Below are 22,614 nucleotides of genomic sequence, written 5' to 3' on the forward strand. Positions count from 1 at the left end.
CTGCACCATCTATCTTAACACACACTCGGGATGCTTTTTCTTTTCCTTTCTTAAATTCAAATTATTCCGATTTCTTTTAAATCAGTGGAGCCGCTCCACAATCTTTCCTCGTACCACTGGTTGGTGGTCACTAATCTTTCAATATGTAACTATAATTAACTAAGTACAAAAGAAAAAAGACATTTCAAGCATATGGACAACCTCAGAGAAACAAAGGGATTCCTCATGATGGACAGCACACAAAAGGAGCATCATGAAAGTCACTGAAAAAAAATCTAATATATTTTCTTGCAGGTTTATGTTTTTTTATTAGCATTTGTCTTTCTCCATGTCATATACGGTAAACCCTCGAGTCCTTGCAAAATCAAGTTCCCAGAAATGTACAGCTTTATTTTTCTTCAGCAAAACCTGCCCTTCACATCTCACAACCACATCGCATCCCAGAACACGCAGTTCTATCCCGTCACATCTCGAGCCTCAAAAGCACTTTGTGACCGTCCATGCATTCAGTGGCAAGTTTACTCTGTTCTTACGCATTATAAAAAAAAGGGGACAGAGTGAATACATCAGGCCTTGGATGAACAGAGGCGCTTGGCAATGTTATATACAAACAGGAAGTGGGAGTGCACAGGGGGACAAAGGGAGGGGTGGGGGGGGGGGTATGGGAGACCCCCGGTGTAGCGATGAATGTCCCCCACTTGCAGCATGGTCCCAAGTGGACAGAAGAGCAATTCCCTGTATGGTCCACAAATCCCAGAATGCCTTGCGAGTGAGTGAGAGCACCCAGATTGAAAGAGGAGAGGGAGGAGGGAGGGGTGGGGTGGTGTGGGGTACAGGGCATGGAAAGGATGTGAGGAGAGGAGAGGAGAGCAGGGGAGGAGGGCAGGGGAGGAGGGGAGGAGGGGGGTTTCTGTTGCCCTGCATTTTCAAAATGATTCCTCAAGTGAAGTCGACTTTTCACAACTGCAGAAAAATTCAAACATTCAGTTTCAGAGCCGGCGATCGGGTGGAGACCAACCGAGCCTCCGTCACCCCCGGTTACACTCTGACAACGGACTGAACTCGCTTTTTGTGTGTGATTTTTTTTTATCATACATGTATGTATAAGTACTGTATATGTATTCTTTATTGTTATTTTACAAGATTCCCTGATGGCCAGCGCAGAGAGAAACAGGAAAAAAAGGAGAAAGGGAGGCTCTTCCAATTTTACATACAGTAGAAACCAGTAGTGGGAGAGGAGGAGGAGGTGCAGTGCCTGGATCTGTCCGTAGGGAGGAGCACTTTGTGTCTGGTCAACCCCAATCAGATTGGAAGGAGGAGACAGTGAGAGGAGGGGGAGAGGAGCAGAGGGAGAACCAGGAGGAGCCGTGTCCTCCCCGTCAGTTTCTTGTTCTGTTGGGTCGTCTTCAGTTGGTCAGCTGGTTTGTTTGCTTGCTGGGTGGTTGAGTGTTTGTGATCTCCTCGTCCTCCTCATCCTCGTCCCCTTGTCCCCTCGTCCCTCCCGGGTTATAGTGAGCGATCGATGGAGGTCTGACTGGCCCACGTCACTCCGGACCGGAGGACAGATGTTTCACTCTCTCTGCGGACGCAATCACATTTTGAAACATTTCAGATAAATGAGCTTAAAGGACATTTTTACAATGTTGTCACGATTCAACCTTACTGAAGGCAGGATGATTATGATGGGGGTGGGGGGGTCACCACGGCAACGATGCTGAATATATGACTTTGTGCCTTTAACTCTATTTGTTTCATTTGATCTGTTCTTATGCATTTCATTTCTTTTCTTTATTTTTAAATGTTCCTTTATATGTGAAACACTGCATGTCATTTCCTTCCTGTAAAACACTTTGAGCTGCATTTCTTGTATCAACGGTGCGACACAAATAAAGGTTATAATTATTATTATTATTCATCAAGGCTAAACTGCTGGTTTAATTATTTCATTAAATTGGGAGTCAGAGAGCGTTTTTGGCTTCTGAAGTTCATTTCTAACTTTTTCTCAGGAAACTGAACGATCAATACAAATTCAGAAAATAAAGAAAAATTCCAATTTGTCGAAGCAGAAGTTGAAATCTTTCCAAAATCCATCTGCATGTCGTCCGTTACGGCTACAGACAACTTCTCTGCTTCATCTGTACAATTCAATCGACCAACCACTGTGTGGCGCTCACACTGAATGCAACCCCCCCCCCCAATATTCATTGTCTTGTTAGTAACCAGTGACTGGTGTCTTGTGGTTCTTCTGGCCCGTAAACCCATACATTAGGATCCTAATGATCATCACTGTAGTGAGAGTCATATTACTGATCCATCAACACCAGGTATTCATAACAAATGAGAAGTTATTACCTCAGTACGTAATTGGTTTTATTGCACACTTCATGATGTAAATGTCCCCGTCTCTGGACGGATCAGAAGGCGTCTCAGCCTCCGACATGAACTCTAAGTCACCGCTGACCTTATGTGAGCTTCTTGGCTTTGTTGTAGAGCGAGTCCACCACTTTGCTCATGTTGTGAATGGTCTCCAGAGCCGCCTCGTACGTCTTGTCCACCACCGGCTCCTCAAACACAATCAGCACTCCTTCGCCTTGGTCCAGAATACCTGCCGGGTGGGACGACGAGAGAAACCCGTCAGGAGCTGCACGCTTCGACCGCAGAGCACCAATACTTACAACACGGACACGGTTACACACGCATGTTGCTACGGGTTACAGGACGAACCGTGAAACTTCTCATCCAGAATCATCTGTGATAACTTCCTCTCCACTTCTCCCTGCAACGCACACACAACCTGGTTGAAGCTCTTTGACTGAGAAATCCTTCAAGAACGACTGAAAATAGACAACTGGTGTCAAATAAAATGTAAAATGTCACCTTGGGGAGTTTGATGAGGGAGGAGATGTGTGCTATCTGACGGAGCAAAGAAACACAAGCAGAGTTGTTCAGGAGCCTGAATGATACGTAACGGGAAGTATTCTTCTCTGCTCGTTGACAGAGTGAACGAAGCATCTCCTGCAGCAGGCTGCGGTCTGAAGAGGATTACCTGGACCCTGGAGAAAGGCTCGATGACCCGGATGAGGTTCTGCTCCAGCAGGTTGTCGTACAGCTTGGTCAGGTGGGTGCTGATGATGGGGTCATCGCTCAGCTCCGCTTTGTACTCCGTGAGTGCCTTGGAGAGGAGACAGGACGGCTTTTAATCACACGAGGGGACGAGGCTGAAACGTGATTTAATAAAAAATAAGGGAACATGCAAAAAGACAGGAGTTACAATCACAGCAGTTTCAGGTTGGTCTCCAAATAAAAAAGAACAGAAAAGAGTGAACAGAATCAAAGGCGACACACGAACCTTTTCAAAGTCGGCCAGCGACCGGTTCTTGCTGGCTTGCGCGACACATTTCAGTGAGTCTGTCTGTGGGGAAGAACAGAAGGACAAACAAAGAGAGATGACAGAGCTGCTAACGTTAGCGCTGGAGCTACCGCTGGTTACTGCCGGTCTGCAACACTGCAGCACACATTAGAGCTCATTAACATCTTCATCTTCATCTTCTTCAACACTCCGGTCTGGTGTCTTTAAGGTTTGCTAACAACGGCTAACACAACGCCGGCCTCCGCACTTTAAACTGTGACTTTCACTCTGATTCCAGCTCCGTGCAGACAGAGATCAGCTCAGCTGTGACGGGATCATCTCTGGTTCGGCTTCAACAAACACTCATTTTGAAAGTTGAAACTAGAAGAGAAAGAAGAGAGCTACCTGTCTGCCAGCGTACCGCAGCGCTAGCTTGCCGCTGGTGAGCGCCTGAACGTCCTCCGGCCTGAAATACAAACAACATGATCAGACAGAGCAGGACGAAAGGCCACGACTTCATATGATCCTGCTACCTGTCACATATATCGAAAAAGTCTTTGCCTCCTTCCTGATTTCTTATTTGTTTGCATGTCTGTCACACTTAAATGTTTCGGATCATCAAACAAATTTAAATATTAGTCAAAGATAACACAAGTAAACACAAAATGCAGTTTTTAAATGAAGGTTTTTATTATTAAGGGAGAAAAACAATCCAAACCCACATGGCCCTGTGTGAAAAAGTGTTTGCCCCCTCCTGTTAAAACATAACTTAACTGTGGTTTATCACACCTGAGTTCAATTTCTCGAGCCACACCCAGGCCTGATTACTGACACACCTGTTCTCAATCAAGAAATCACTTCAATAGGACCTGCCTGACAAAGTGAAGTAGACCAGAAGATCCTCAGAAGATAGACATCATGCCGAGATCCAAAGAAATTCAGGAACAAATGAGAAAGAAAGTAATTGAGATCTATCAGTCTGGAAAAGGTTCTAAAGCCATTTCTAAAGCTTTGGGACTCCAGAGAACCACAGTGAGAACCATTATCCACAAATGGAGAAAACATGGAACAGTGGTGAACCTTCCCAGGAGTGGCCGGCCGACCAAAATTACCCCGAGAGAGCAGAAAAGGTCACAAAAGGTCACAAAAGACCCCACGACAACATCCAAAGAACTGCAGGCCTCACTTGCCTCAGTTCAGGTCAGTGTTCATGACTCCACCAGAAGAAAGAGACTCGGCAGAAATGGCTGCATGGCAGAGTTCCAAGACCAAAACCACCGCTGAGCAAAAAGAACATTAAGACTCGTCTCATTTTTACCAGAAAACATCTTGATGATCCTCAAGACTTTTGGGAAAATACTCTGTGGACTGACGAGACCAAAGTTGAACTTTTTGGAAGGTGTGTGTCCCGTTACATCTGGCGTAAAAGTAACACCACATTTCAGAACAAGAACCTCATACCAACAGTAAAACATGGTGGTGGTAGTGTGATGGTCTGGGGCTGTTTTGCTGCTTCAGGACCTGGAAGACTTGCTGTGATAAATGGAACCATGAATTCTACCGTCTACCAAAACATCCTGAAGGAGAACGTCCGGCCGTCTGTTCGTGACCTCAAGCTGAAGCCAACTTGGGTTCTGCAGCAGGACAATGATCCAAAACACACCAGCAAGTCCACCTCTGAATGGATGAAGAGAAACAAAATGAAGACTTTGGAGTGGCCTCGTCAAAGTCCTGACCTGAATCCTATTGAGATGCTGTGGCATGACCTTAAAAAGGAGGTTGGTGCTGGAAAACCCTCCAATGTGGCTGAATTACAACAACTCTGTAAAGATGAGTCGGCCAACATTCCTCCACAGCTGGAAAAGACTCATCGCAAGTTATCACAAACGCTTGATTGCAGTTGTTGCTGCTGAGGGTGGTCCAACCAGTTATTAGGTTTAGGGGGAAACACTTTTTCACACAGGGCCATGTGGGTTTGGATTGTTTTTCTCCCTTAATAATAAAAACATTCATTTAAAAACTGCATTTTGTGTTTACTTGTGTTATCTTTGACTAATATTTAAATTTGTTTGATGATCTGAAACATTTCAGTGACAAACATGCAAAAAAATAAGAAATCAGGAAGGAGGCAAACACTTTTTCACAACACTGTGTGTGTGTACACTGCTCCAAAAAATAAAGGGAACACTTAAACAACTCAATGTAACTCCAATCAATCCCACTTCTGTGAAATCAAGCTGTCCAGTTCGGATCAACACTGATTGAGGATCAGTTTCACCTGCTGTTGTACAAATGGAACAAACAACAGGTGGAAATGAGGCAATTATCAAGACAACCCTATAAAGGAACGGTTCTGCAGGTGGTGACCACAGACCGTTTCTCTGTCCTCGTCCGTTCTGGATGATCGTTGGTCCCTTTTGCATTTTGCCAGTGTCCTCACCACTAGAGGGAGCATGAGGTGTCTCCAACCCATAGAAGTTGTTCAGGTAGTGCAGCTCATCCAGGATGGCACATCAATGCACGCTGTGGCAAGAAGGTTTGCTGTGTCTGTCAGCACAGTGTCAAGAGGACGGAGGACATACCGGGAGACGGGCCGGTCCACCAGGAGACGTGGAGGGGGCCGTAGGAGGACAACAACCCGGCAGCGGGACCGCTATCTGCTCCTTTGTGCAAGGAGGAGCAGGAGGAGCGCTGCCAGAGCCCTACAAAATGACCTCCAGCAGGCCACTAATGTGCATGTTTCTGCTCAAACTGTCAGAAACAGACTCCATGAGGACGGTACGAGGACCCGACGTCCACAAGTGGGGTCTGTGCTCACAGCCCGACACCGTGCGGGGAGACCGGACTTTACCGGAGAACACCGAGATCGGCAGCTTCTCCGTCGGCGCCCTGCGGTCTTCACGGATGAGAGCAGGTTCACACTGAGCACATGTGACAGACGTGACGGAGTCTGGAGACGCCGTGGAGAACGTTCTGCTGCCTGCAACATCCTCCAGCGGGACCGGTTCGGCGGCGGGTCAGCGACGGTCCGGGGAGGCGTTTCTTCGGAGGGCAGCGCAGCCCTCCGTGTGCTAGCCAGAGGTACCCTGACTGCCATTAGGTCCCGGGATGAGATCCTCAGACCCGTTGAAGACCATCTGCTGGTGCAGCGGGTCCTGGGTTCTTCTGATGCGGGACAATGCTCGGCCTCATGTGGCTGGAGTGCGTCAGCAGTTCCTGCACGATGAAGGTATTTGGAGCAGTGTATATATGTGAAGTACAGCACTTACGCATTGAGCATGATTTTGCAGAGCAGCATGTATTTGAGGGCTGTGACGGCTCGCGGGCTGTCGATGGAGTCGTAGCCCTCGAAGGCCTCGTAGAAGTAAGAATAAGCCGTCTTCCAGTCTTTCTCCTCCGCGGCATGAATGATCCCTGAAAACAAGAACACCACGTTAAACCAGGTTCTGTGTGTGTGTGTGTGTTTTTGTGTGTGTGTGTTCCCGTGTGTGTGTACTCCGTACCTGACTGCATGTCTAAAGCTGCTTGTAGTTTGGGGGGGCAGTAGATGGCGTTGGCGGTGGTCCTGGCGGAGGTGAGGGCAGCACGGGCTTTGGGCAGGTTGCTGAGTGCGTGGTATGTCTTACTCTCCAGCAGCTGGACCTCCACCAGCAGCGCCTTGTCGTCCATCTTCTTCAGCTCCTGCAGCAGCTGGGAGCCTGGAGAAGGAAGTCAAAGGGATCTCAGCGGGACGTTCTGGCCCAAACAGCTGGAAAACTTCAGCGATTACAAAAAAAGATTTGACCCCTGAAATAAGGACGAGAATTAAAAAGGGACAGTTGGAGTTCTCACCCAGTTGTAGAGCCTCCTGGAAGCACTTTGTGTCGAAATACAGTGAGATGAGTCGACCCTGAGGAGAGAGGAGAGAGATGTTACGGTCAACCTGAACGCAGCTACATTTCACTGAAGAGAAGCAGCAGCAGCTTGTTAATGTCATGAGTCCATCTGAAGTGGAGAAACGTGTGAACACGTAGAGCAACACGAGGAGGGAGGAGTCAGAGCAACAGCTCTTTAACAAAATGAGACATTCACTCGTCACAGCAGCAGAGAAGACAAAAAAAGTCGACACAATATGAACAAATTTACAAATACTTATGAGATAAGTTTACTGACACAAGCATCAGGTAAACAGCTGAAGTTCAGTTTGCAGTAAATCTCTTGTACTTCCTGTTCAGTTCAGCTGAATCACGCTGGATACTGCAGACGTCATTATATGCCCGTTTGGTGGACATCACCCTGAAGGTATACCCAATCAACTGTGTTATTATGTGTTGTGTTGCGACTGGCAACTAAATCTGGGAACCTGGAGTCCCATACAGTCCCCTATAGTCCGCTACAGTCCCCTACAGTCCCCTACAGTCCGCTGCAGTCCCCTACAGTCCCCTATAGTCCCCTACAGTCCGCTGCAGTCCCCTACAGTCCCCTGCAGTCCGCTACAGTCCCCTGCAGTCCGCTACAGTCCCCTGCAGTCCACCGGGGGAACAGAAAGGCTGAAGAGATGCACTTCGAGGCCTCTTGAACACTTTCGCTGACTGCTGCTAACACCCAGATTATTGTGTGCGAGGAGGTAGCAGCAGGTCAGTTGTGACTCTTATTGATATATTTTGGTTAATATTTTGTTAGTTTCAGAGATTGAAATGCTCAACAAATGGACTTCTGGTTCCCTTTCTCTTGTTTTATGTCGCTCTCTCCCAAAGACCAACTTGGGATTGTAACATGAGAGCAACAACCGTCTCAGGGCCCAAATCCACGAGAGGTTCATAGCAAAGTGTCCAGGGATGTACGGTATTTTACCAATATCCCACATTTCATTTAATATCTTCTTTTGAAATGTTTGCCCGATGCTCTGACTGAGACTCTCTGAGAACTTCTTTGACATCCGTTTCAGACACTTTAAAAACATCCAAACCACAGACACACTGTTGGACCCCGTTTAAATTTCTGTTTAACTTTTTTATGGCCCAAAACCACCACAAACGTTGGAGCAATGCATTTAATGAACATACTTCAAATCACAATAACCAAATGCCTTTTCTGAAAACTGGGATGCTTTGATTCCTTTCAGCTCTCTTCAACAAACGGCCACACAAAATTTAACGTGTTAAATACAGCAAACAATGCTGCACACATTCATATCACAACATCATGACATGAAACCCGAGAGCAGCATCAGCGCTTCATACAGATAATCTGATCCTATTTTCCTCATAGCGAAACGGTTTGTTCATGTGTTGTCGTCCACTGATGATCAGCTAAAACAAAATACCACAGACTTGTTGACATAAAGGGAGGCTGTAGCTCAGTCGGTAGAGTGGGTTGCACACTAATCGGAAGGTTGGTGGTTCGATCCCCAGCTCCTCCTGTCCACATGCCTAAGTGTCCTTGAGCAAGACACTGAACCCTAAGTTGCTGTGTTGTAAGTCGCTTTGGATAAAAGCGTCAGCTGAATGTAAAGAAGCTTCCTCCAGGAAATCAGCTATTGTTGCTGATTTCTGTTTTAACACAACGCAAAACTGGATTTATTTCCTCGTGTGGAAGTGATCTCTCTGTGGGTCGCTGGACACGATGCAGCACTGACTCAATGAAAACTTCAAGCATCTCGGTACCACTTCAGTACAAATGGCCTGTTAGCGCTCGCCCACACAAACATGAGAAGAAAAGCTCCAGTGGCCGAACAAATCAATCTGAACCGAGTCTCACCTCCAGTGCCTGTCGGAGGAAGGTCCTCTTCTCAGCCTTGGCCCACTCGATGCATTCAAGGCAGAGCTCGACCTCCTGACCTGTGGCGGCCTCCATGTCCAGGAACAGGTCCAGCAGGGAGCGGACCAGCCGGGCGGCCTTGGCCTTGGAGATGGAGTTGAGGAAAGGGCGTACATACTTCAGCAAGCCCCCGAGCTCTGAGAAGAGGGTTGGAGGGAGGGAAAGAATAAAACATAAAACAATGGTTGGTGAACGCAGACATCTAATCTGAACCAGATCGATTAATAAATAAAGAGCTATAAATACATTAAATATACATCGTATGAAAAAAGTTAATCATTAATTCTGTAGTGGACAGTAAATAGAGATTTTGATGTTGGACAACAGGTGATGTCACACAGGTCACACTTTTAATCTGTTCTACTGTTTGGATGAGTTACTGAACTTCCATCAGAGCAAACATGAGACAGGAATCAGTCGAGCTTCCCACAGGACGGATAAAACTTCCCCGGCACAATGTTTAGGTTTGTTTCTTTTAAATTGCATCCAGTCAGCTCAGAAGAGGACCTTTTATAGCAGGTTTGCTGACCTGGACTAGAAGAATGTCCTAAAACATAAAGGCCTATCACAATTAATACAACTGTCAAATCACAATTATTTTTACCTGGCAGCCATTATTTTGTATAATTTATATGAAAACAGCTCAATTAAACGAACAGAATTGTCATATTTCCATCAATATTTCCATGTCGTTTTTTTACGAATTGAAATTTAGACTATAATTATTTTAATGACATGATCTTCTTCTGCTGTGCACCAGTGGACACGTGACACAACTCACTGTTCATCTCGAGGTGCTTAACTTTTCTAATATTTAGTCAACTGCATTTTAGTGAGCATCAATTGGCATTAGTGTTTAGGATTCAGTTGCAAAGCCAAACACCACAACCAATAAATGGCTCTTCTTCATAAGGTATATCAACAAACAGTGATTAGACTTATAAAATAATAGAGGCATAAAATGACACAAGATAATTTCATTGGTAATCTTAATTATTTGAATGACAATTAATCCACTACTTGAAATTTCCTGATCATGAAAGCCCTGAAGAAATGTCCACTGAACAGGAAGATTGGCCTGTTTCCATCTAAACTGAGTCACGATCAGCTGTTACAGTATTTTGCTCACAAGCTCTGAACATGATGTAAACACAACTGATGCTAAACTTTCATCAAGTTTGTATTCAGACAGATTCTTGTCTGTTGTTCTTGCTCAGCATTTACAACGTGTGTGTGTGTGTGTGTGTGTGTGTGCGTGTCTGTGTGTGTCTATGTGTGTATGTATGTGTGTGTGTGTGTGTATATATGTGTGTGTGTGTGTGTGTGTGACTGTGTGTGTGTGTGTGTGTGACTGAGTGTGTGTGTGTCTGTGTGACTGAGTGTGTGTGTGTGTGTGACTGAGTCTGTGTGTGTGCGTGTCTGTGTGTGTCTATGTGTGTATATATATGTGTGTGTGTGTATATATGTGTGTGTGTGTGTGTGTGTGTGTGTGTATATGTGTGTGTGTGTGTGTGTGTATATATGTGTGTGTGTGTGTGTATATATGTGTGTGTGCATGTGTCTGTTTTTCTTTGTGTGTGTGTATCTGTGTGTGTCTGTGTGTGTCTATGTGTGTATATATATGTGTGTGTGTGTATATATGTGTGTGTGTGTGTGTGTATATATGTGTGTGTGTGTGTGTATATATGTGTGTGTGCATGTGTCTGTTTTTCTTTGTGTGTGTGTGTGTGTATCTGTGTGTGTCTGTGTGTGTGTGACTGAGTGTGTGTGTGTGTCTGTGTGTGCGTGCGTGTGTGTGTCTGTGTGCGTCTATGTGTGTATATATGTGTGTGTGTGTGTGTGTGTGTATATGTGTGTGTGTGTGTGACTGAGTGTGCATGTGTGTGTGACTGAGTCTGTGTGCGTGTGTGTCTCTGTGTGTGTCTCTGTGTGTCTCTGTGTGTGTGACTGAGTGTGTGTGTGTGTCTATGTGTGTGTGTGTGTGCCTGTTTTTCTTTGTGTGTGTCTGTGTGTGTGTATCTGTGTGTCTCTGTGTGTGTGTCTCTGTGTCTCTCTGTCTCTGTGTCTCTCTGTCTCTGTGTCTCTCTGTCTCTGTGTGTCTCTGTGTCTCTCTGTCTCTGTGTCTCTGTGTGTCTCTGTGTTACCTGCTGCCTGTCCCGTCTTGGCCAGCAGTCCCCCCAGCTCCAGGATGCTCTGCTCTTTAACTCTCACCGCCTCCTCATCGCTGTCCTGGATGTCCCGCTTCACTACACACAGGGACATAATGATGACGTAATGTGATCGGTGTCACCGTGAATCACCGCGATAACTCAAACGTGAGCTGACGTCCGTCACGTCCTCAAACAGAAGAAGTGACGTCGACTTGTTTCACGGATGAAGTTGATGAGCGAAGCTGCAAAACATCTTCTGTCAAACCCAACAATAAACGGCAGACAGGCGCGAGACTTCCACGGAGTCCACGGAGGGTCACGTGCTGCACCGACACGGACCTACGGGAGGTGGTGCTCGGTAACGGACCTACGGGAGGTGGTGCTCGGTAACGGACCTACGGGGGGTGGTGCTCGGTAACGGACCTACGGGAGGTGGTGCTCGGTAACGGACCTACGGAGGGTGGTGCTCGGTAACGGACCTACGGGGGGTGGTGCTCGGTAACGGACCTACGGGGGGTGGTGCTCGGTAACGGACCTACGGGAGGTGGTGCTCGGTAACGGACCTACGGGAGGTGGTGCTCGGTAACGGACCTACGGGGGGTGGTGCTCGGTAACGGACCTACGGGAGGTGGTGCTCGGTAACGGACCTACGGGGGGTGGTGCTCGGTAACGGACCTACGGGAGGTGGTGCTCGGTAACGGACTCGGGTTCACGTTTGTTCCCGAGGCGGCCTGACATCTGACAGGAGGACGAGCTGCTAGCAACGCTGGCTGCATGCTAACGACCACTAGCTAGCTGTCACTCAAGTTCCTGTCAAATGAATGAGCCCGGTAGCTAACGTTAGCATGTGATGAGCTAGCCGCTAGCCCGCTGCTGACTCACCGTGAGACAAGAGGAACGACGCTTAGCTTAGCTTAGCTTAGCGTCGCGCTAACAGCAAAGCTGGCGAACTCGGCTGCTTCCTCCCTGACGGAGGACGAGCAGCCTTCCCGTCTGACGGCTGTTTCTCGTGCCGAGCTCCGTCGCTTATATTTACCTATTGAATGCAGGATATCGATCGAGGCGTTCCGGTCTGTTCCCAGAAGAGACTGTGCTCTCTGAAACTCAGCCACTGCCGCGGCTGCCATCTTTCCTCTGCCTGCCTCCGCCCGCTTGTTTTCCGGTCAGCTCGTTCTCCGGGTGGGAACGGATGCTTCCCCCTACAGGTGGCGTCCGGTACTGCCTGCCTGAAGTACGTGTACCTTCAAAACGGTTTATTACTGATTATTTTCATCAATACTGAGGCAAATTACGGTCCGACAACAATATAATACCCAGTGCCGGGTTCATGAATTATGATATATGATCAAGCCCACACTATTCCTGCCTCCAAAATGTTTTGCAAGCAATTCAACATGAAATACCTAAACCTATTTTCAACACTTGTGTTTTATTTAATCATTTATCTGTCTGTAATGTGTCCTGTAATACAGATTTGCACGTGTCCTTGTTTGGGCAGGGGATCTGTGACATTGTAAGGATCTCTGTAGAAAGGATGTGGATACACCTTCGTCTGATAATGGGTTAAAATAGATCTCTAAATTATTTAAAATAAATTATTACATTGGAAGGATAATCTTCTACACGAGGTATAGATTTTAAATGCCGGTCAGTTGTTTTTCTAAAATTGTCTGCCCCAGAAAATTTGATGCAAAAGTAAGTCTCCAAGAACCCTCAAATATCATCAGCGGATCTGCAGGTAAAACTAGCAGCTGTTTGTGTCGAAGCGCACGTGTCTCGTATCAGAAAAATATTGCTTTTCTAAAAAGAACATTGTGTGCTCTGGATGGACAAATCAAAGATAGAGTTGGTTGGCTGCAGTAACAGCAGACAGGGTGGTGGAAATGTTGTGGCTCAGGTTTGCATCGCTGCCTCGTTGATTTCAACTTAATTCTGCATCATAGCTGAGAATGCTTGAAGATAATGTGAAGCCTCCTGTCAGAAAGTTGAAGATGAACCAGAAGTGGACTTGCAACAGGACAATGATCCTAAGCACAAAGAAAATCCACAGATAAATGGTTCAAAAAGAAAAAATGGAGGGTTATAGAATAGCCTCATCACAGCCCAGGTTTTAATCCCACTGAAGTGTTGTGGGAGGGTTTGAAACAGGGAGTACATACATCACAAGCCTCGAACATCGAGCAGCAGAAGGAATTCTTTATGAAAGACCAGCAGAAATAACTCTTTGTGGGTGTTTCTTCCACCAGTCTCTGACATTGGCTTGCTGATATTTTTTGACTAAAAGCTGCAGTATAAACTCTTGACACTAAAGCTGTTCTTAATTTACCACAGAGAAGTAATACATCTATTGATATTTTTGCTGAATAACATTTATTATAGTTTGATAACTGACAGGTGATGGTGACTATGGGGCGGGCAGCATATAGTAAAGATAAGGAGAACATTCACACAGTAAATATAAAAAAAACAGCCTTTATTTCACAAAACATATATACATATATATATATATATGTAGAGAGAGAGAGAGAGAGAGAGAGAGAGAGAGAGAGAGAGAGAGAGAGAGAGCACATAAAACTCAAACTGAAATCTGACGAGCAAGAGCAGTATGAATTCACAGGACGATGGACAGGTAGTCACAAACCTGAAAGCAGAGAGGAAAGAACGTTTTAATGATTCAGACCGACACCAGCTGAACAAATGATTTCCTTCAAGCTTGCAACAACTTTATCTTTTCTTTTTATATCCATGTTAACACCAGTTTGGTACAGACATGGATGGATGTGTTGGTACCCTTTCATAGAAAGAAAAAAAACCCCACAATTTTCTTTGAAATCATTTAAAATAAACTCCATCATCATTTAGTCCATATTTAATAAAACTCAAATATTTCTTTTGATCTTTGATTTCACAGAATATCTTAAATAATGAAATAAAGGAAAATGGCAATGACAGAATTGATGGGACTCTTAACCTCATATTTTGTTGCACAACCTTCAGAAGCACTCACTGCCAACTGATTGAGTTGTGTGATGAGATGTCTGTCAGCAGGTAGTTTGGTTCAGCTGTCTCCGGTTTGAAGGCTGCCTTTTACAGACTGCATGTTTCAGCTCGTTCTGTTTGATAGGATTCAGATCAGAACTTATAGAAAGTCCCTTCAGAACAGTCCAACGTTTGGTTTTCAGGCAGTCTGGGGTGATTTTAGCTGTAAATTTTGGGTCATAATCCTGTTATGGTTATAGGTGGAGCTTTCTGACGCTGGGCAGCACATTTCACTCCAGAATGTCTTCATCATCTCGACATTTCATTGAGCTGCAGATTGAAGGCAGCGTGTGTCAGATGCAGCGCTGCAGCCCTAAAACCAAACCGAACCTCCTGCATGTTTCACAGCAGGTGTGATGTTGTTTCCTCGGAAAACTTCATCTTTTCTTCTGTGAACACAGTTGACGTGAACCTGACCTTACGAGAAACTAGTTTCCTTTGACTCTTTGTCTGCCATTCACACCATTCTCCTGTTCAACCTGTGATTCATTTTCCAGAGGTTGGCTGCAGCCCCAAGGACCTTAAACTGGTTAAACCTATTTGCAGCTGTAGTCACAGGAACATGAAGCTGCTTGGAGGTGCTTTTATAGTCTTTACCTTCAACATACTGCTCTCTGATTCTCTTTCTGATCTCCTCTGACAGCTCTCTGCTTTGCTTTTCTCTGCTCCACGTTCAGTGTGGTGCACACGATGATACCGAACAGCCAAGTCATCACTCTTCTCCTTCTAAACAGGCTGAAAAGCTGATTGCAGGATTGGAAAGGTGTGATGTCACTATAACCCAATTATTTCACATTCTTTTCTGGGGTACCGACAAATCCATCGTGGCCATTTTAAAATATCTTCGTAGAAGAAGCAATATTTGATCTCGTTTCACACTTTGTTTGCTTTACTCGATGACATACCAAAGGAATGCAGGTCAACTTTTTTGGGGGGATGAAGAAGGGTTTCAGTGAGCCGTTCTGTCTGTGCTGCCTGGATGACTTGGCAGTGAATGTGAAGTACCTTGCAGCTTATCAGCAGGTTGGGAGAGCTGTCTGTGTTGGGAGCGACGGAGAAGACGGGGTTGTGGAGGCAGTCCTCCATGTGTTCAGACACCCTGGACTCCAGAAGACGCCGCAGGACGTTAGGGGTGACGTTCTGTTTCTAAAGACAAGACGTATGAAGTAAAACTTTGGACAAAACCAGAACTCTTCTTTTCTACAAGCTTTCAGCAGAGTCCTCATATGTATTAGTCAGGTGTGCAGAAATCCTTCATCTGAATGAGTTGTACTCTACATGTAATTGGAAGAATCATGTTGATTGGAGTTGCTGCCTCAAGAGTGTAAAAATCTGAATGCAACAAACGTTTCAACCAGAAAAACACACAGTTTGGAAACAAATGACAACACATCATACAAAAGAAAAGTCTTGGACAAGTAGTAATACAGGCCTCATGACTAAAGGAGGATAAGATGTATTAAATATAAAGGTTTGGAAAGCTGAAGGCTCTGCTCCCCGTCTACTTCGGTAAACTCGAGGATCCACAAAAATCTGCACTCTGACACCAAACATTTCTACTGGGATTATCTGGTACTATGAAGTCTTTAATGTTAATACGATGGACTTCAATCATTCAGGTTTTTGTATGCAAGAAGAAAGATTTTAAATTCTATTCAGGATTTCACAGGGAGGCGATAAAGAGAAGCTACTGTGGAGAAACATGATCTCTCTCACTAAATCCTGTCAGTACTCTCTCGGCACTATTTTGGATCAACTGGGAGGCTTTTACAGATATTGGAACATCCTGATCATAAATAATTAAAAAATAATCCAGACAAGAAGTAATGAATCCGTGGACTAGTTTCTCAGCATCACTCTGAGACAGGATGTCCTGAGGTAAAAAGGAGATAAAAGAAGGAAGTCCTAGAGACTTTCTTTATGTGTGAATTAAGGATATACCCTGGTCAAAAATAACTGAGGTTCCTCGTGGTGGTGCTGGAGGCCAAGATGATGTCATCCAGAGTAACTACATCGTGAGACAAAGTTTCTGATGTGTTTAGGGATGAATACATAACTTCAGGGTTGTCAAAATTTTAATTATCCAGACTTTTATGTCTTAAAAATATGCTTAAAGTTGGATTAACTGATTTGTTTAATCTGGTTTAAAAGTCGAGTACAGCTGGGTGTCATCTGAAGGGCATGAACATGATGTAGTAATGTCTTTGTCTTATTAAATGTTTGGGTGATAAATATGTCAAGTTTTTAAACTATAGATAAAAACAGGAAGTATAATGTTGCCACAGATTGAGTGAGTTAGCTGAAGGCTAACCGAACCTACGAAGGAGGAGAGATTGGACTGAGTATGACCTGAAGGAGTGCCATTTAGGACGTAAAATAAGATGAACGTTACAACTGGGTTAGACGGTGTCAAAACTTTGATTTTTAAATTTAAAAACGAGAAGAACGTTAATATAAAACCCAAAACTTTCATTTTTAATAGAATAGAGCTCAACAAACAAACCTTGGTGTCGATGTGAAGTCCACAGGAACAGGAGAGAAACAGGCTGTTGATGGTCAGGTTGTCCCTGCCAGGTTAAGAAGCACGGCAATGTTGAAGCACAAGCATATGTTTCAGTTTGACGGAGAACATTTTAAAACAAGCTTGAAATGTGTATTTAAATTAAATAGAGAACAATTAACCGTTGTTAGAATCGGGTGTTTAAAGCAGTCGATTGTTGGACTCACAAGTGACATATGGGACAAATAATGTCCATCTTCTCCATCCCTTCCACAACAGAGGAAATGTACCGCTGCTCAAACTGCAGGTTTCTCTCCAACTCTTCCAGAAGAGACATTTCTGAAGCACAAAGAAAACATGCCCACAAAATCAGCAGCATTTTAAATCAGCAGCATTTTAAATCAGCTCACGCCTGCATAAATTACCACTGAATCTGAATTAGTCATTTATCTATTAGTCGGACGTTTGGTTTTAAAAAAAGAAGCATTTAGAAATGGATTACCTTGAGCCAGGAGCTCCTGCTGGATTTCTTCAAGCACCGCCAGTTCATCGTCCTCCTTCATGAGACTAAACATCTGCTCACCAGAAAAGAAATCAGCTGAGCTTGTTAATAAGGTTTGAAAAAGTTGTAAATTGCAGTTAAAAGAAAAAAAACAGAAACAGAAAGTTGGCTTTGAGTTAGATTGAAGAAACAACATCTCACACATTCATCACCTCCGACAGACAGACAGACAGACAGACTGAGAGACAGACAGACAGACTGAGAGACAGACAGACCGACCGACAGACTGAGAGACCGACAGACTGAGAGACAGACAGACAGAGAGACAGACAGAGAGACAGACAGACCGACCGACCGACAGAGAGACAGACCGACCGACAGACAGACAGACCGAGAGACAGACCGACCGACAGACAGAGACAGACAGACCGACAGAGAGACAGACAGACAGACAGAGAGACAGGCCGACAGACAGACCGACAGAGAGACAGACAGAGAGACAGAGAGACCGACAGACAGACCTCGGCTCGGCCCTGCGGCCCCCACAGAGAGGGCAGTCTGTGGTCCTCCGACCGCAGGTTGCTCCACTCCTCCTCCATCACCTCCTGGACGATGGTGGAGGCTCCGGAGCTGCTCCTCTGCCGGTGTCTGTCCAGCAGCCTGGAGCGGCTGTCCTTCAGTCTGTCCACACATCTCTGGAGACATGAAGAACAGATCAGCGCGACGTCCCGACATGCTACCTATCAAGCTAACGAGCTCATCTCACCTTCCGGTACGTTTCTTTCCACGGAGGAGTCGTTCCTTTGTAAAGTGAGCGGTGTCCGGGACAGGCGTCCATTAAAAGTGCAACCAGCGGCTCCGCGTTTCCGTATATTCAATCTTCTTGAAACAAAGTGGGCAAAGTTGAAGAAGTCTTCAAAACCAAAACAGTGCAGCTTTTAACCACGTGACCCGGAAGTGATGCTCTTTGGCGCGTATTGCATGATGGGATGTGTAGTTTCTTGCTCCCAAACCCTCTCCGATAGAATAGAATAAAATAAAATGTAAATCTACACATTTTATTTCCATACATATTTGAGAGCAGTAAAATTTAAGCTTGAAAAATAATGTTTTTCTTTCTGTTTTTTTTTCTCTATTTATATCTATGTAAAATCAGCTTGAAGAGGACTGAGAAGAAACAACACAAAGACCAGACAAGACGAGCAGCATCGACTGTGAAAAAAGTAAACATACATTTGCTCATGTTGTCATAGAAATGTTGTTTCTGATCAGTAATCATTTTTTTCATAATTGATGATTTGTTCCTGATACTGATAAAACACTTTTCAGACGTTTGTCTTTTATAGAAGAGAGAGGAAACAACCAAAGACGAGAAGAAGAACCCAGCATGTACTGTGAAGCCTCTGTAGTTCAAAGGTAAATACACATTTATTTTACGTTACAATAGTATTTTGTTAGTATTTCAGTACATTTGTTCTCAAGTAATCCCATGAACTCGTCCTTCTAACAGTCACATTCATCTCAGACTTCCTTCTTCTCCTGAACACTTTTTTCCTCTACAGCTCCGTTTCTGTATTGTTCATGTACACTCTGCCTAAAAAGGGGCCGAGTACATTTCACAAAAGTAGAAAGTTAAATCACATCAAAACAATTCTGAAAATCACCTAAGTGATTGTTTGAGTTGGACTCACCAAAATAAATGTTTAAAAATGTAACAATTAATTTTGAATGAAATGTACTTCTGTTGTTTGAGTTCATTTCATAAAATGAAATGAGTTTTTAACTAACAAATTACATTTGTAAAATATTCTTAAATTTTTTTGTACATTTTAATCAAAATATTTGAACAAGGGTTAATTGTACTGATCAATTTTAAAAACTACAATTATTCCTGATTCTAAAATAACATTTACCATTTTAAACAACTAAAAACACTGTTGACCATCACTGTTTTCTTGATACCAAATGACTCAAACTATTCTGGCATTATTTAAATATTTTTGTGTAACATCAGCTTTCTTTAATAACCTCGTTTTCACAGAATAAATTACAGCGAGCATTTACATCAAACAGTTTACGTTTTCCAAAAGGGATATATGTTTTTCATGACCATTTTTTTGTTTTTAATCACAGCTGTGATATCTGATGTCAATTCAACATTTACTGTCAGTTGTTGGCTTGACTAAAAGTAAATAATAAACTCGTGAAATACATGCAGAAATTAATGTTTATTTAGATACTTTGATTAAAAACAGAATTTAAAAACACATTAAACAGAAAATATTACATAAATAACTTACTGTTGGTTCCAAAATATCAGGAACAAATGCTTGAATTTTAAAACATTTAGAAAAAAAAAAATTTGAAGCAAAATTTCTGCTTTCATTTCTATACCTCTGTGTCTCTTTGTTTATTTAAGATTTTAGAGCTCGTCATGTGTACAGGGCATACAAATTTACTAGAATATATTCATGTGGTTGTTTTACCAGGAATATCCAGTTTACTTTTACCTCAACAGTGTTTCCATTGAAGAGTGACTTGAACGGTGATCGTTCTGCCCTCTGGTGGAGTTTGTTGGTACAGGATTGCTGAAACAGGCACACCACCAACACATATACAACCTTTTACTTTCAGTGTGCTTGACCGAACACACCAATAACTTTGTATTGAAATAGAAAGCTAATGGAGAGACCACGTGTGAGAGTGAGATGAGAATTAAAACCTTCAGGGAGGACAGAAAGAGATTTAACTGAACACGCTGCACACGACATTGTTTAACCACATTATCAAGCAAAGTCTGTTGCAGTGCGAAAGACAATCATATACGTTTAATCACAGAAGTAGCCGACAGGAACAGCTGCCTCCAAGATATCAGTCCTTTCGAGGTCATAGGTGTTCATTTTCCTGCCTTGTAGCATGGCAGCTCTTTCAGGGAACATAACAAAATCAGCAAGCTCAGCTCACCACACATAAAGCTGAACACTGCTGCACTCAGTGGGACTCATGGGAGTATTTTAAAAGAGAATCGTGTGCAGTGAATCCACTCCGAAGTGTCGTGTGCGCAGAAATGTTGAGAGTGAAGGAGGTCTTATTCTTCTTACAAATGGATTTCAGTCAACAGCATTTCCAGAAGATAACATGATCCCAACCGTGATGAAAGAAACTACTTCAGGCTGAATGTCAGGAGTGGGATTCGAACCGACGCCTCCGGAGGAGACTGCGACCTGAACGCAGCACCTTGGACCGCTCAGCCATCCTGACTGCGTGAAGGATGTTAATATGGACATTAATTCACGGCCCACAACACATGAATGACTGACTGCTGTGGTTAAAAGGTTGCATGTGTTCAGGGTTAATCTGGCTAAACATGAAGCTCAACTGGAATCTGATGTCGAACCTCTGGATTCAAGGTCCAGAGGGCCGACCGATCGACCGTGGAACCACCCTGCTGTAGGGCGACACAGGTGTGGAACAACTTATTTGGAAATGTGGAAGAGTTTTCAGTCCATGCAGCACTTAATTGAACCATCAGCAAGGAAGTTGTCAAGTAGCCACGGTCTTCTTTTCACCGTGAGAAATGTAAACCAGCACAACAGCGCCTCATATAATTGACAATCCTCTCATCCTTTCACCAGGATGAACACTTTGAACTGAGGTTTGTCAAAGACTTGTCTTCACAACACAGAGCCCTGAACACCAATCATGTAGCCGGAGACGTTGACATCCACCTTCAGAATGCTCCTTCGTGAAGCTCTGGGTGATGTCATGGAGGCTGCGGTAATACTTCATACTACTGCACACGTATCCGAAGCTTCATGGTGTGACTGCACTCTGGACTCCAGTGAGCTGGTTCAAAATGTCAGTGTCTGTAGACAAGAATTATGTGTCCATAAACAAAGCTCGGTATAAAGGGAACTGGAGCATATTTCTGTACACCAGTTTGAAAGGTTCATATGGAGCCAAACAACTATTACCACCTTCAGCTTTATTTGTTTTTACATCTCTTACAACCAAACTGAGAAACACATTATTCAATCGTTATGCTGCTGACACAGTGATGTATCTTCAATGAAAAAAGTGGCAAACAAACAAACCAACTGTTGTCATATTTATCTGATATCAAGTGTTGGATGTCCCAGAATTATACATCTGAACAAACGATCAGAAATGATCATTCTCCCTCCGTCTTTTCCCTCCTGCAGTCGAGTCATCACAGCAGCTGTCTAACCCACAGGTAGAAACCTGAGAGCAGTTTTTAACACCAACATTTCCTTTAGCAATCAAATAACAAGACTTCCACCAACTGAAGAACATCAGATCCTCAAAATAAGATCTTTACTCCCATGCTCATTTTCTGAAGGTCATACACACTTATTGTCCTCAAATCTTGGTGTTGCAGTTAAACAAACAAATCTGAATCAGCTGCAACTGCTGCTCGTCATTGAATTATCTCAAAGTGACAATATGAGCATAGTGTTGTCAAGACTGTGATTCACTTTGAACAGCCTCTTTCTAAGGATTCATTCTGCTGTAGTTGACAAGACTTGAACTTCCACTGGAGATCCCACTGGACTTCAAGTCCATCGCCTTCATCACTCGGCCACAACAAATGCAGCAGGAGGGCCAGTGGGGCGTGTGATGCGCATAAAAAGCTTAAAATAAAATTATGTTTAATTTCACTTTAGCCCTCAACATTTTTTCCTAACTACTGATACTGCTGAATTGTTGGAACCCTATGAGACCAGAAGCTGTGACAAGCACATTTCACCATTCAGATCCAAATGTGAAGCAATAGTTCTCAACTGGTCTCGTCTTCTGAAGCACATATTTATTTAATCAATAAACTGCACCCCAAGTTTTGAAATAATGATAATAATGCCAATCTTTCAGCTGGCTGTAGAAAACAAAGGAGCTGCTGTTTTGAAGTGTGCAGTGTTTTGGCCTCAAGTTGTCCATAACTGGTGGTTTTCATACAAAAACTGAAAATGCCTCAACGAGGCTACAAATGCTAAAACACTGAACAAAAGTCTATAAGTGATTTTCAGGGCTTGTCCTGGAGACCCTTTGCTTTGCATATTGTAGATGTCTCCACACACCTGATTCAAATCAGCCCTCATCAGAGCTTGATGACAACCCATGCTGATCACAGGTTGGCTGTTCACTGCTTCCAAACAGTCCTCAGATTATGACAGATTATACTCATCTACCTGTTTTGTGAAATATTAAATATTTGAGATTTGATCACTTATTGAAATAAAAACCACCTGAATGAAAA

General features: G+C 43.9%; 2 protein-coding genes, 1 long non-coding RNA gene and 1 other non-coding gene across 5 annotated transcripts; 1 reads left to right on the top strand and 3 right to left on the bottom strand.

Moving 5' to 3' along the window:
- Positions 1–283: 283 nt before the first annotated feature.
- Positions 284–12,450, bottom strand: LOC138627500 (26S proteasome non-ATPase regulatory subunit 11A). The gene is made up of 13 exons (XM_069709875.1): positions 12,335–12,450; positions 11,293–11,394; positions 9,089–9,285; positions 7,181–7,238; positions 6,853–7,047; positions 6,619–6,763; positions 3,755–3,815; positions 3,350–3,412; positions 3,047–3,172; positions 2,878–2,913; positions 2,725–2,776; positions 2,462–2,605; positions 284–1,579 (listed from the first exon to the last, which is right to left on the bottom strand). The coding sequence occupies exons 1-12, from the start codon at positions 12,423–12,425 to the stop codon at positions 2,463–2,465; spliced, it is 1,269 nt and encodes a 422-aa protein (XP_069565976.1). The 5' UTR covers positions 12,426–12,450; the 3' UTR covers positions 284–1,579; position 2,462.
- Positions 12,451–13,757: 1,307 nt separating this feature from the next.
- rpain (RPA interacting protein) lies at positions 13,758–18,314 on the bottom strand. Of its 2 annotated transcripts, XM_069709877.1 has the most exons (7): positions 18,106–18,313; positions 17,861–18,034; positions 17,340–17,412; positions 17,065–17,176; positions 16,841–16,904; positions 15,343–15,483; positions 13,758–13,939 (listed from the first exon to the last, which is right to left on the bottom strand). In XM_069709877.1, exons 1-7 carry the CDS (start codon positions 18,175–18,177, stop codon positions 13,910–13,912), a joined length of 666 nt encoding a protein of 221 aa, XP_069565978.1. In that variant the 5' UTR covers positions 18,178–18,313; the 3' UTR covers positions 13,758–13,909. The 2 variants fall into 2 exon arrangements, with proteins under 2 accessions (XP_069565978.1, XP_069565977.1); XM_069709876.1 differs by lacking the exon at positions 13,758–13,939 and having other exon boundaries at positions 15,107–15,483; positions 18,106–18,314.
- A 189-nt stretch (positions 18,315–18,503) lies between these two features.
- On the top strand, positions 18,504–21,083 carry LOC138627546 (uncharacterized). The gene is made up of 3 exons (XR_011311395.1): positions 18,504–18,562; positions 18,669–18,755; positions 20,454–21,083. It is a non-coding gene; the product is annotated as an uncharacterized lncRNA (long non-coding RNA).
- Positions 20,518–20,600, bottom strand: trnal-cag (transfer RNA leucine (anticodon CAG)). Its single transcript has one exon. It is a non-coding gene; the product is annotated as a tRNA-Leu (tRNA).
- Positions 21,084–22,614: the final 1,531 nt, after the last annotated feature.

The sequence above is a fragment of the Brachyistius frenatus genome, unplaced genomic scaffold (assembly GCF_029030835.1).
Source record: "Brachyistius frenatus isolate BFR_SWC_R1_liver_20210118 unplaced genomic scaffold, ASM2903083v1 Contig_87, whole genome shotgun sequence".
Classification (NCBI taxonomy): Eukaryota; Metazoa; Chordata; class Actinopteri; family Embiotocidae; genus Brachyistius; species Brachyistius frenatus.

Excerpts from the sequence above, each read along its gene's own strand:
- rpain (XM_069709876.1), bottom strand. The coding sequence starts at position 18,177 with ATGGACGCCTGTCCCGGACACCGCTCACTTTACAAAGGAACGACTCCT. Across the intron at positions 17,413-17,860 it reads GGCCGCAGGGCCGAGCCGAG|ATGTTTAGTCTCATGAAGGA; the intron begins GTCTGTCTGTCG and ends TCTGGTGAGCAG. Across the intron at positions 15,484-16,840 it reads GACTTCACATCGACACCAAG|AAACAGAACGTCACCCCTAA; the intron begins GTTTGTTTGTTG and ends TCTTGTCTTTAG.
- LOC138627500 (XM_069709875.1), bottom strand. The coding sequence starts at position 12,425 with ATGGCAGCCGCGGCAGTGGCTGAGTTTCAGAGAGCACAGTCTCTTCTG. Across the intron at positions 9,286-11,292 it reads CAAGACGGGACAGGCAGCAG|AGCTCGGGGGCTTGCTGAAG; the intron begins GTAACACAGAGA and ends CCCTCTTCTCAG. Across the intron at positions 3,173-3,349 it reads CGCTGGCCGACTTTGAAAAG|GCACTCACGGAGTACAAAGC; the intron begins GTTCGTGTGTCG and ends CTCCTCTCCAAG.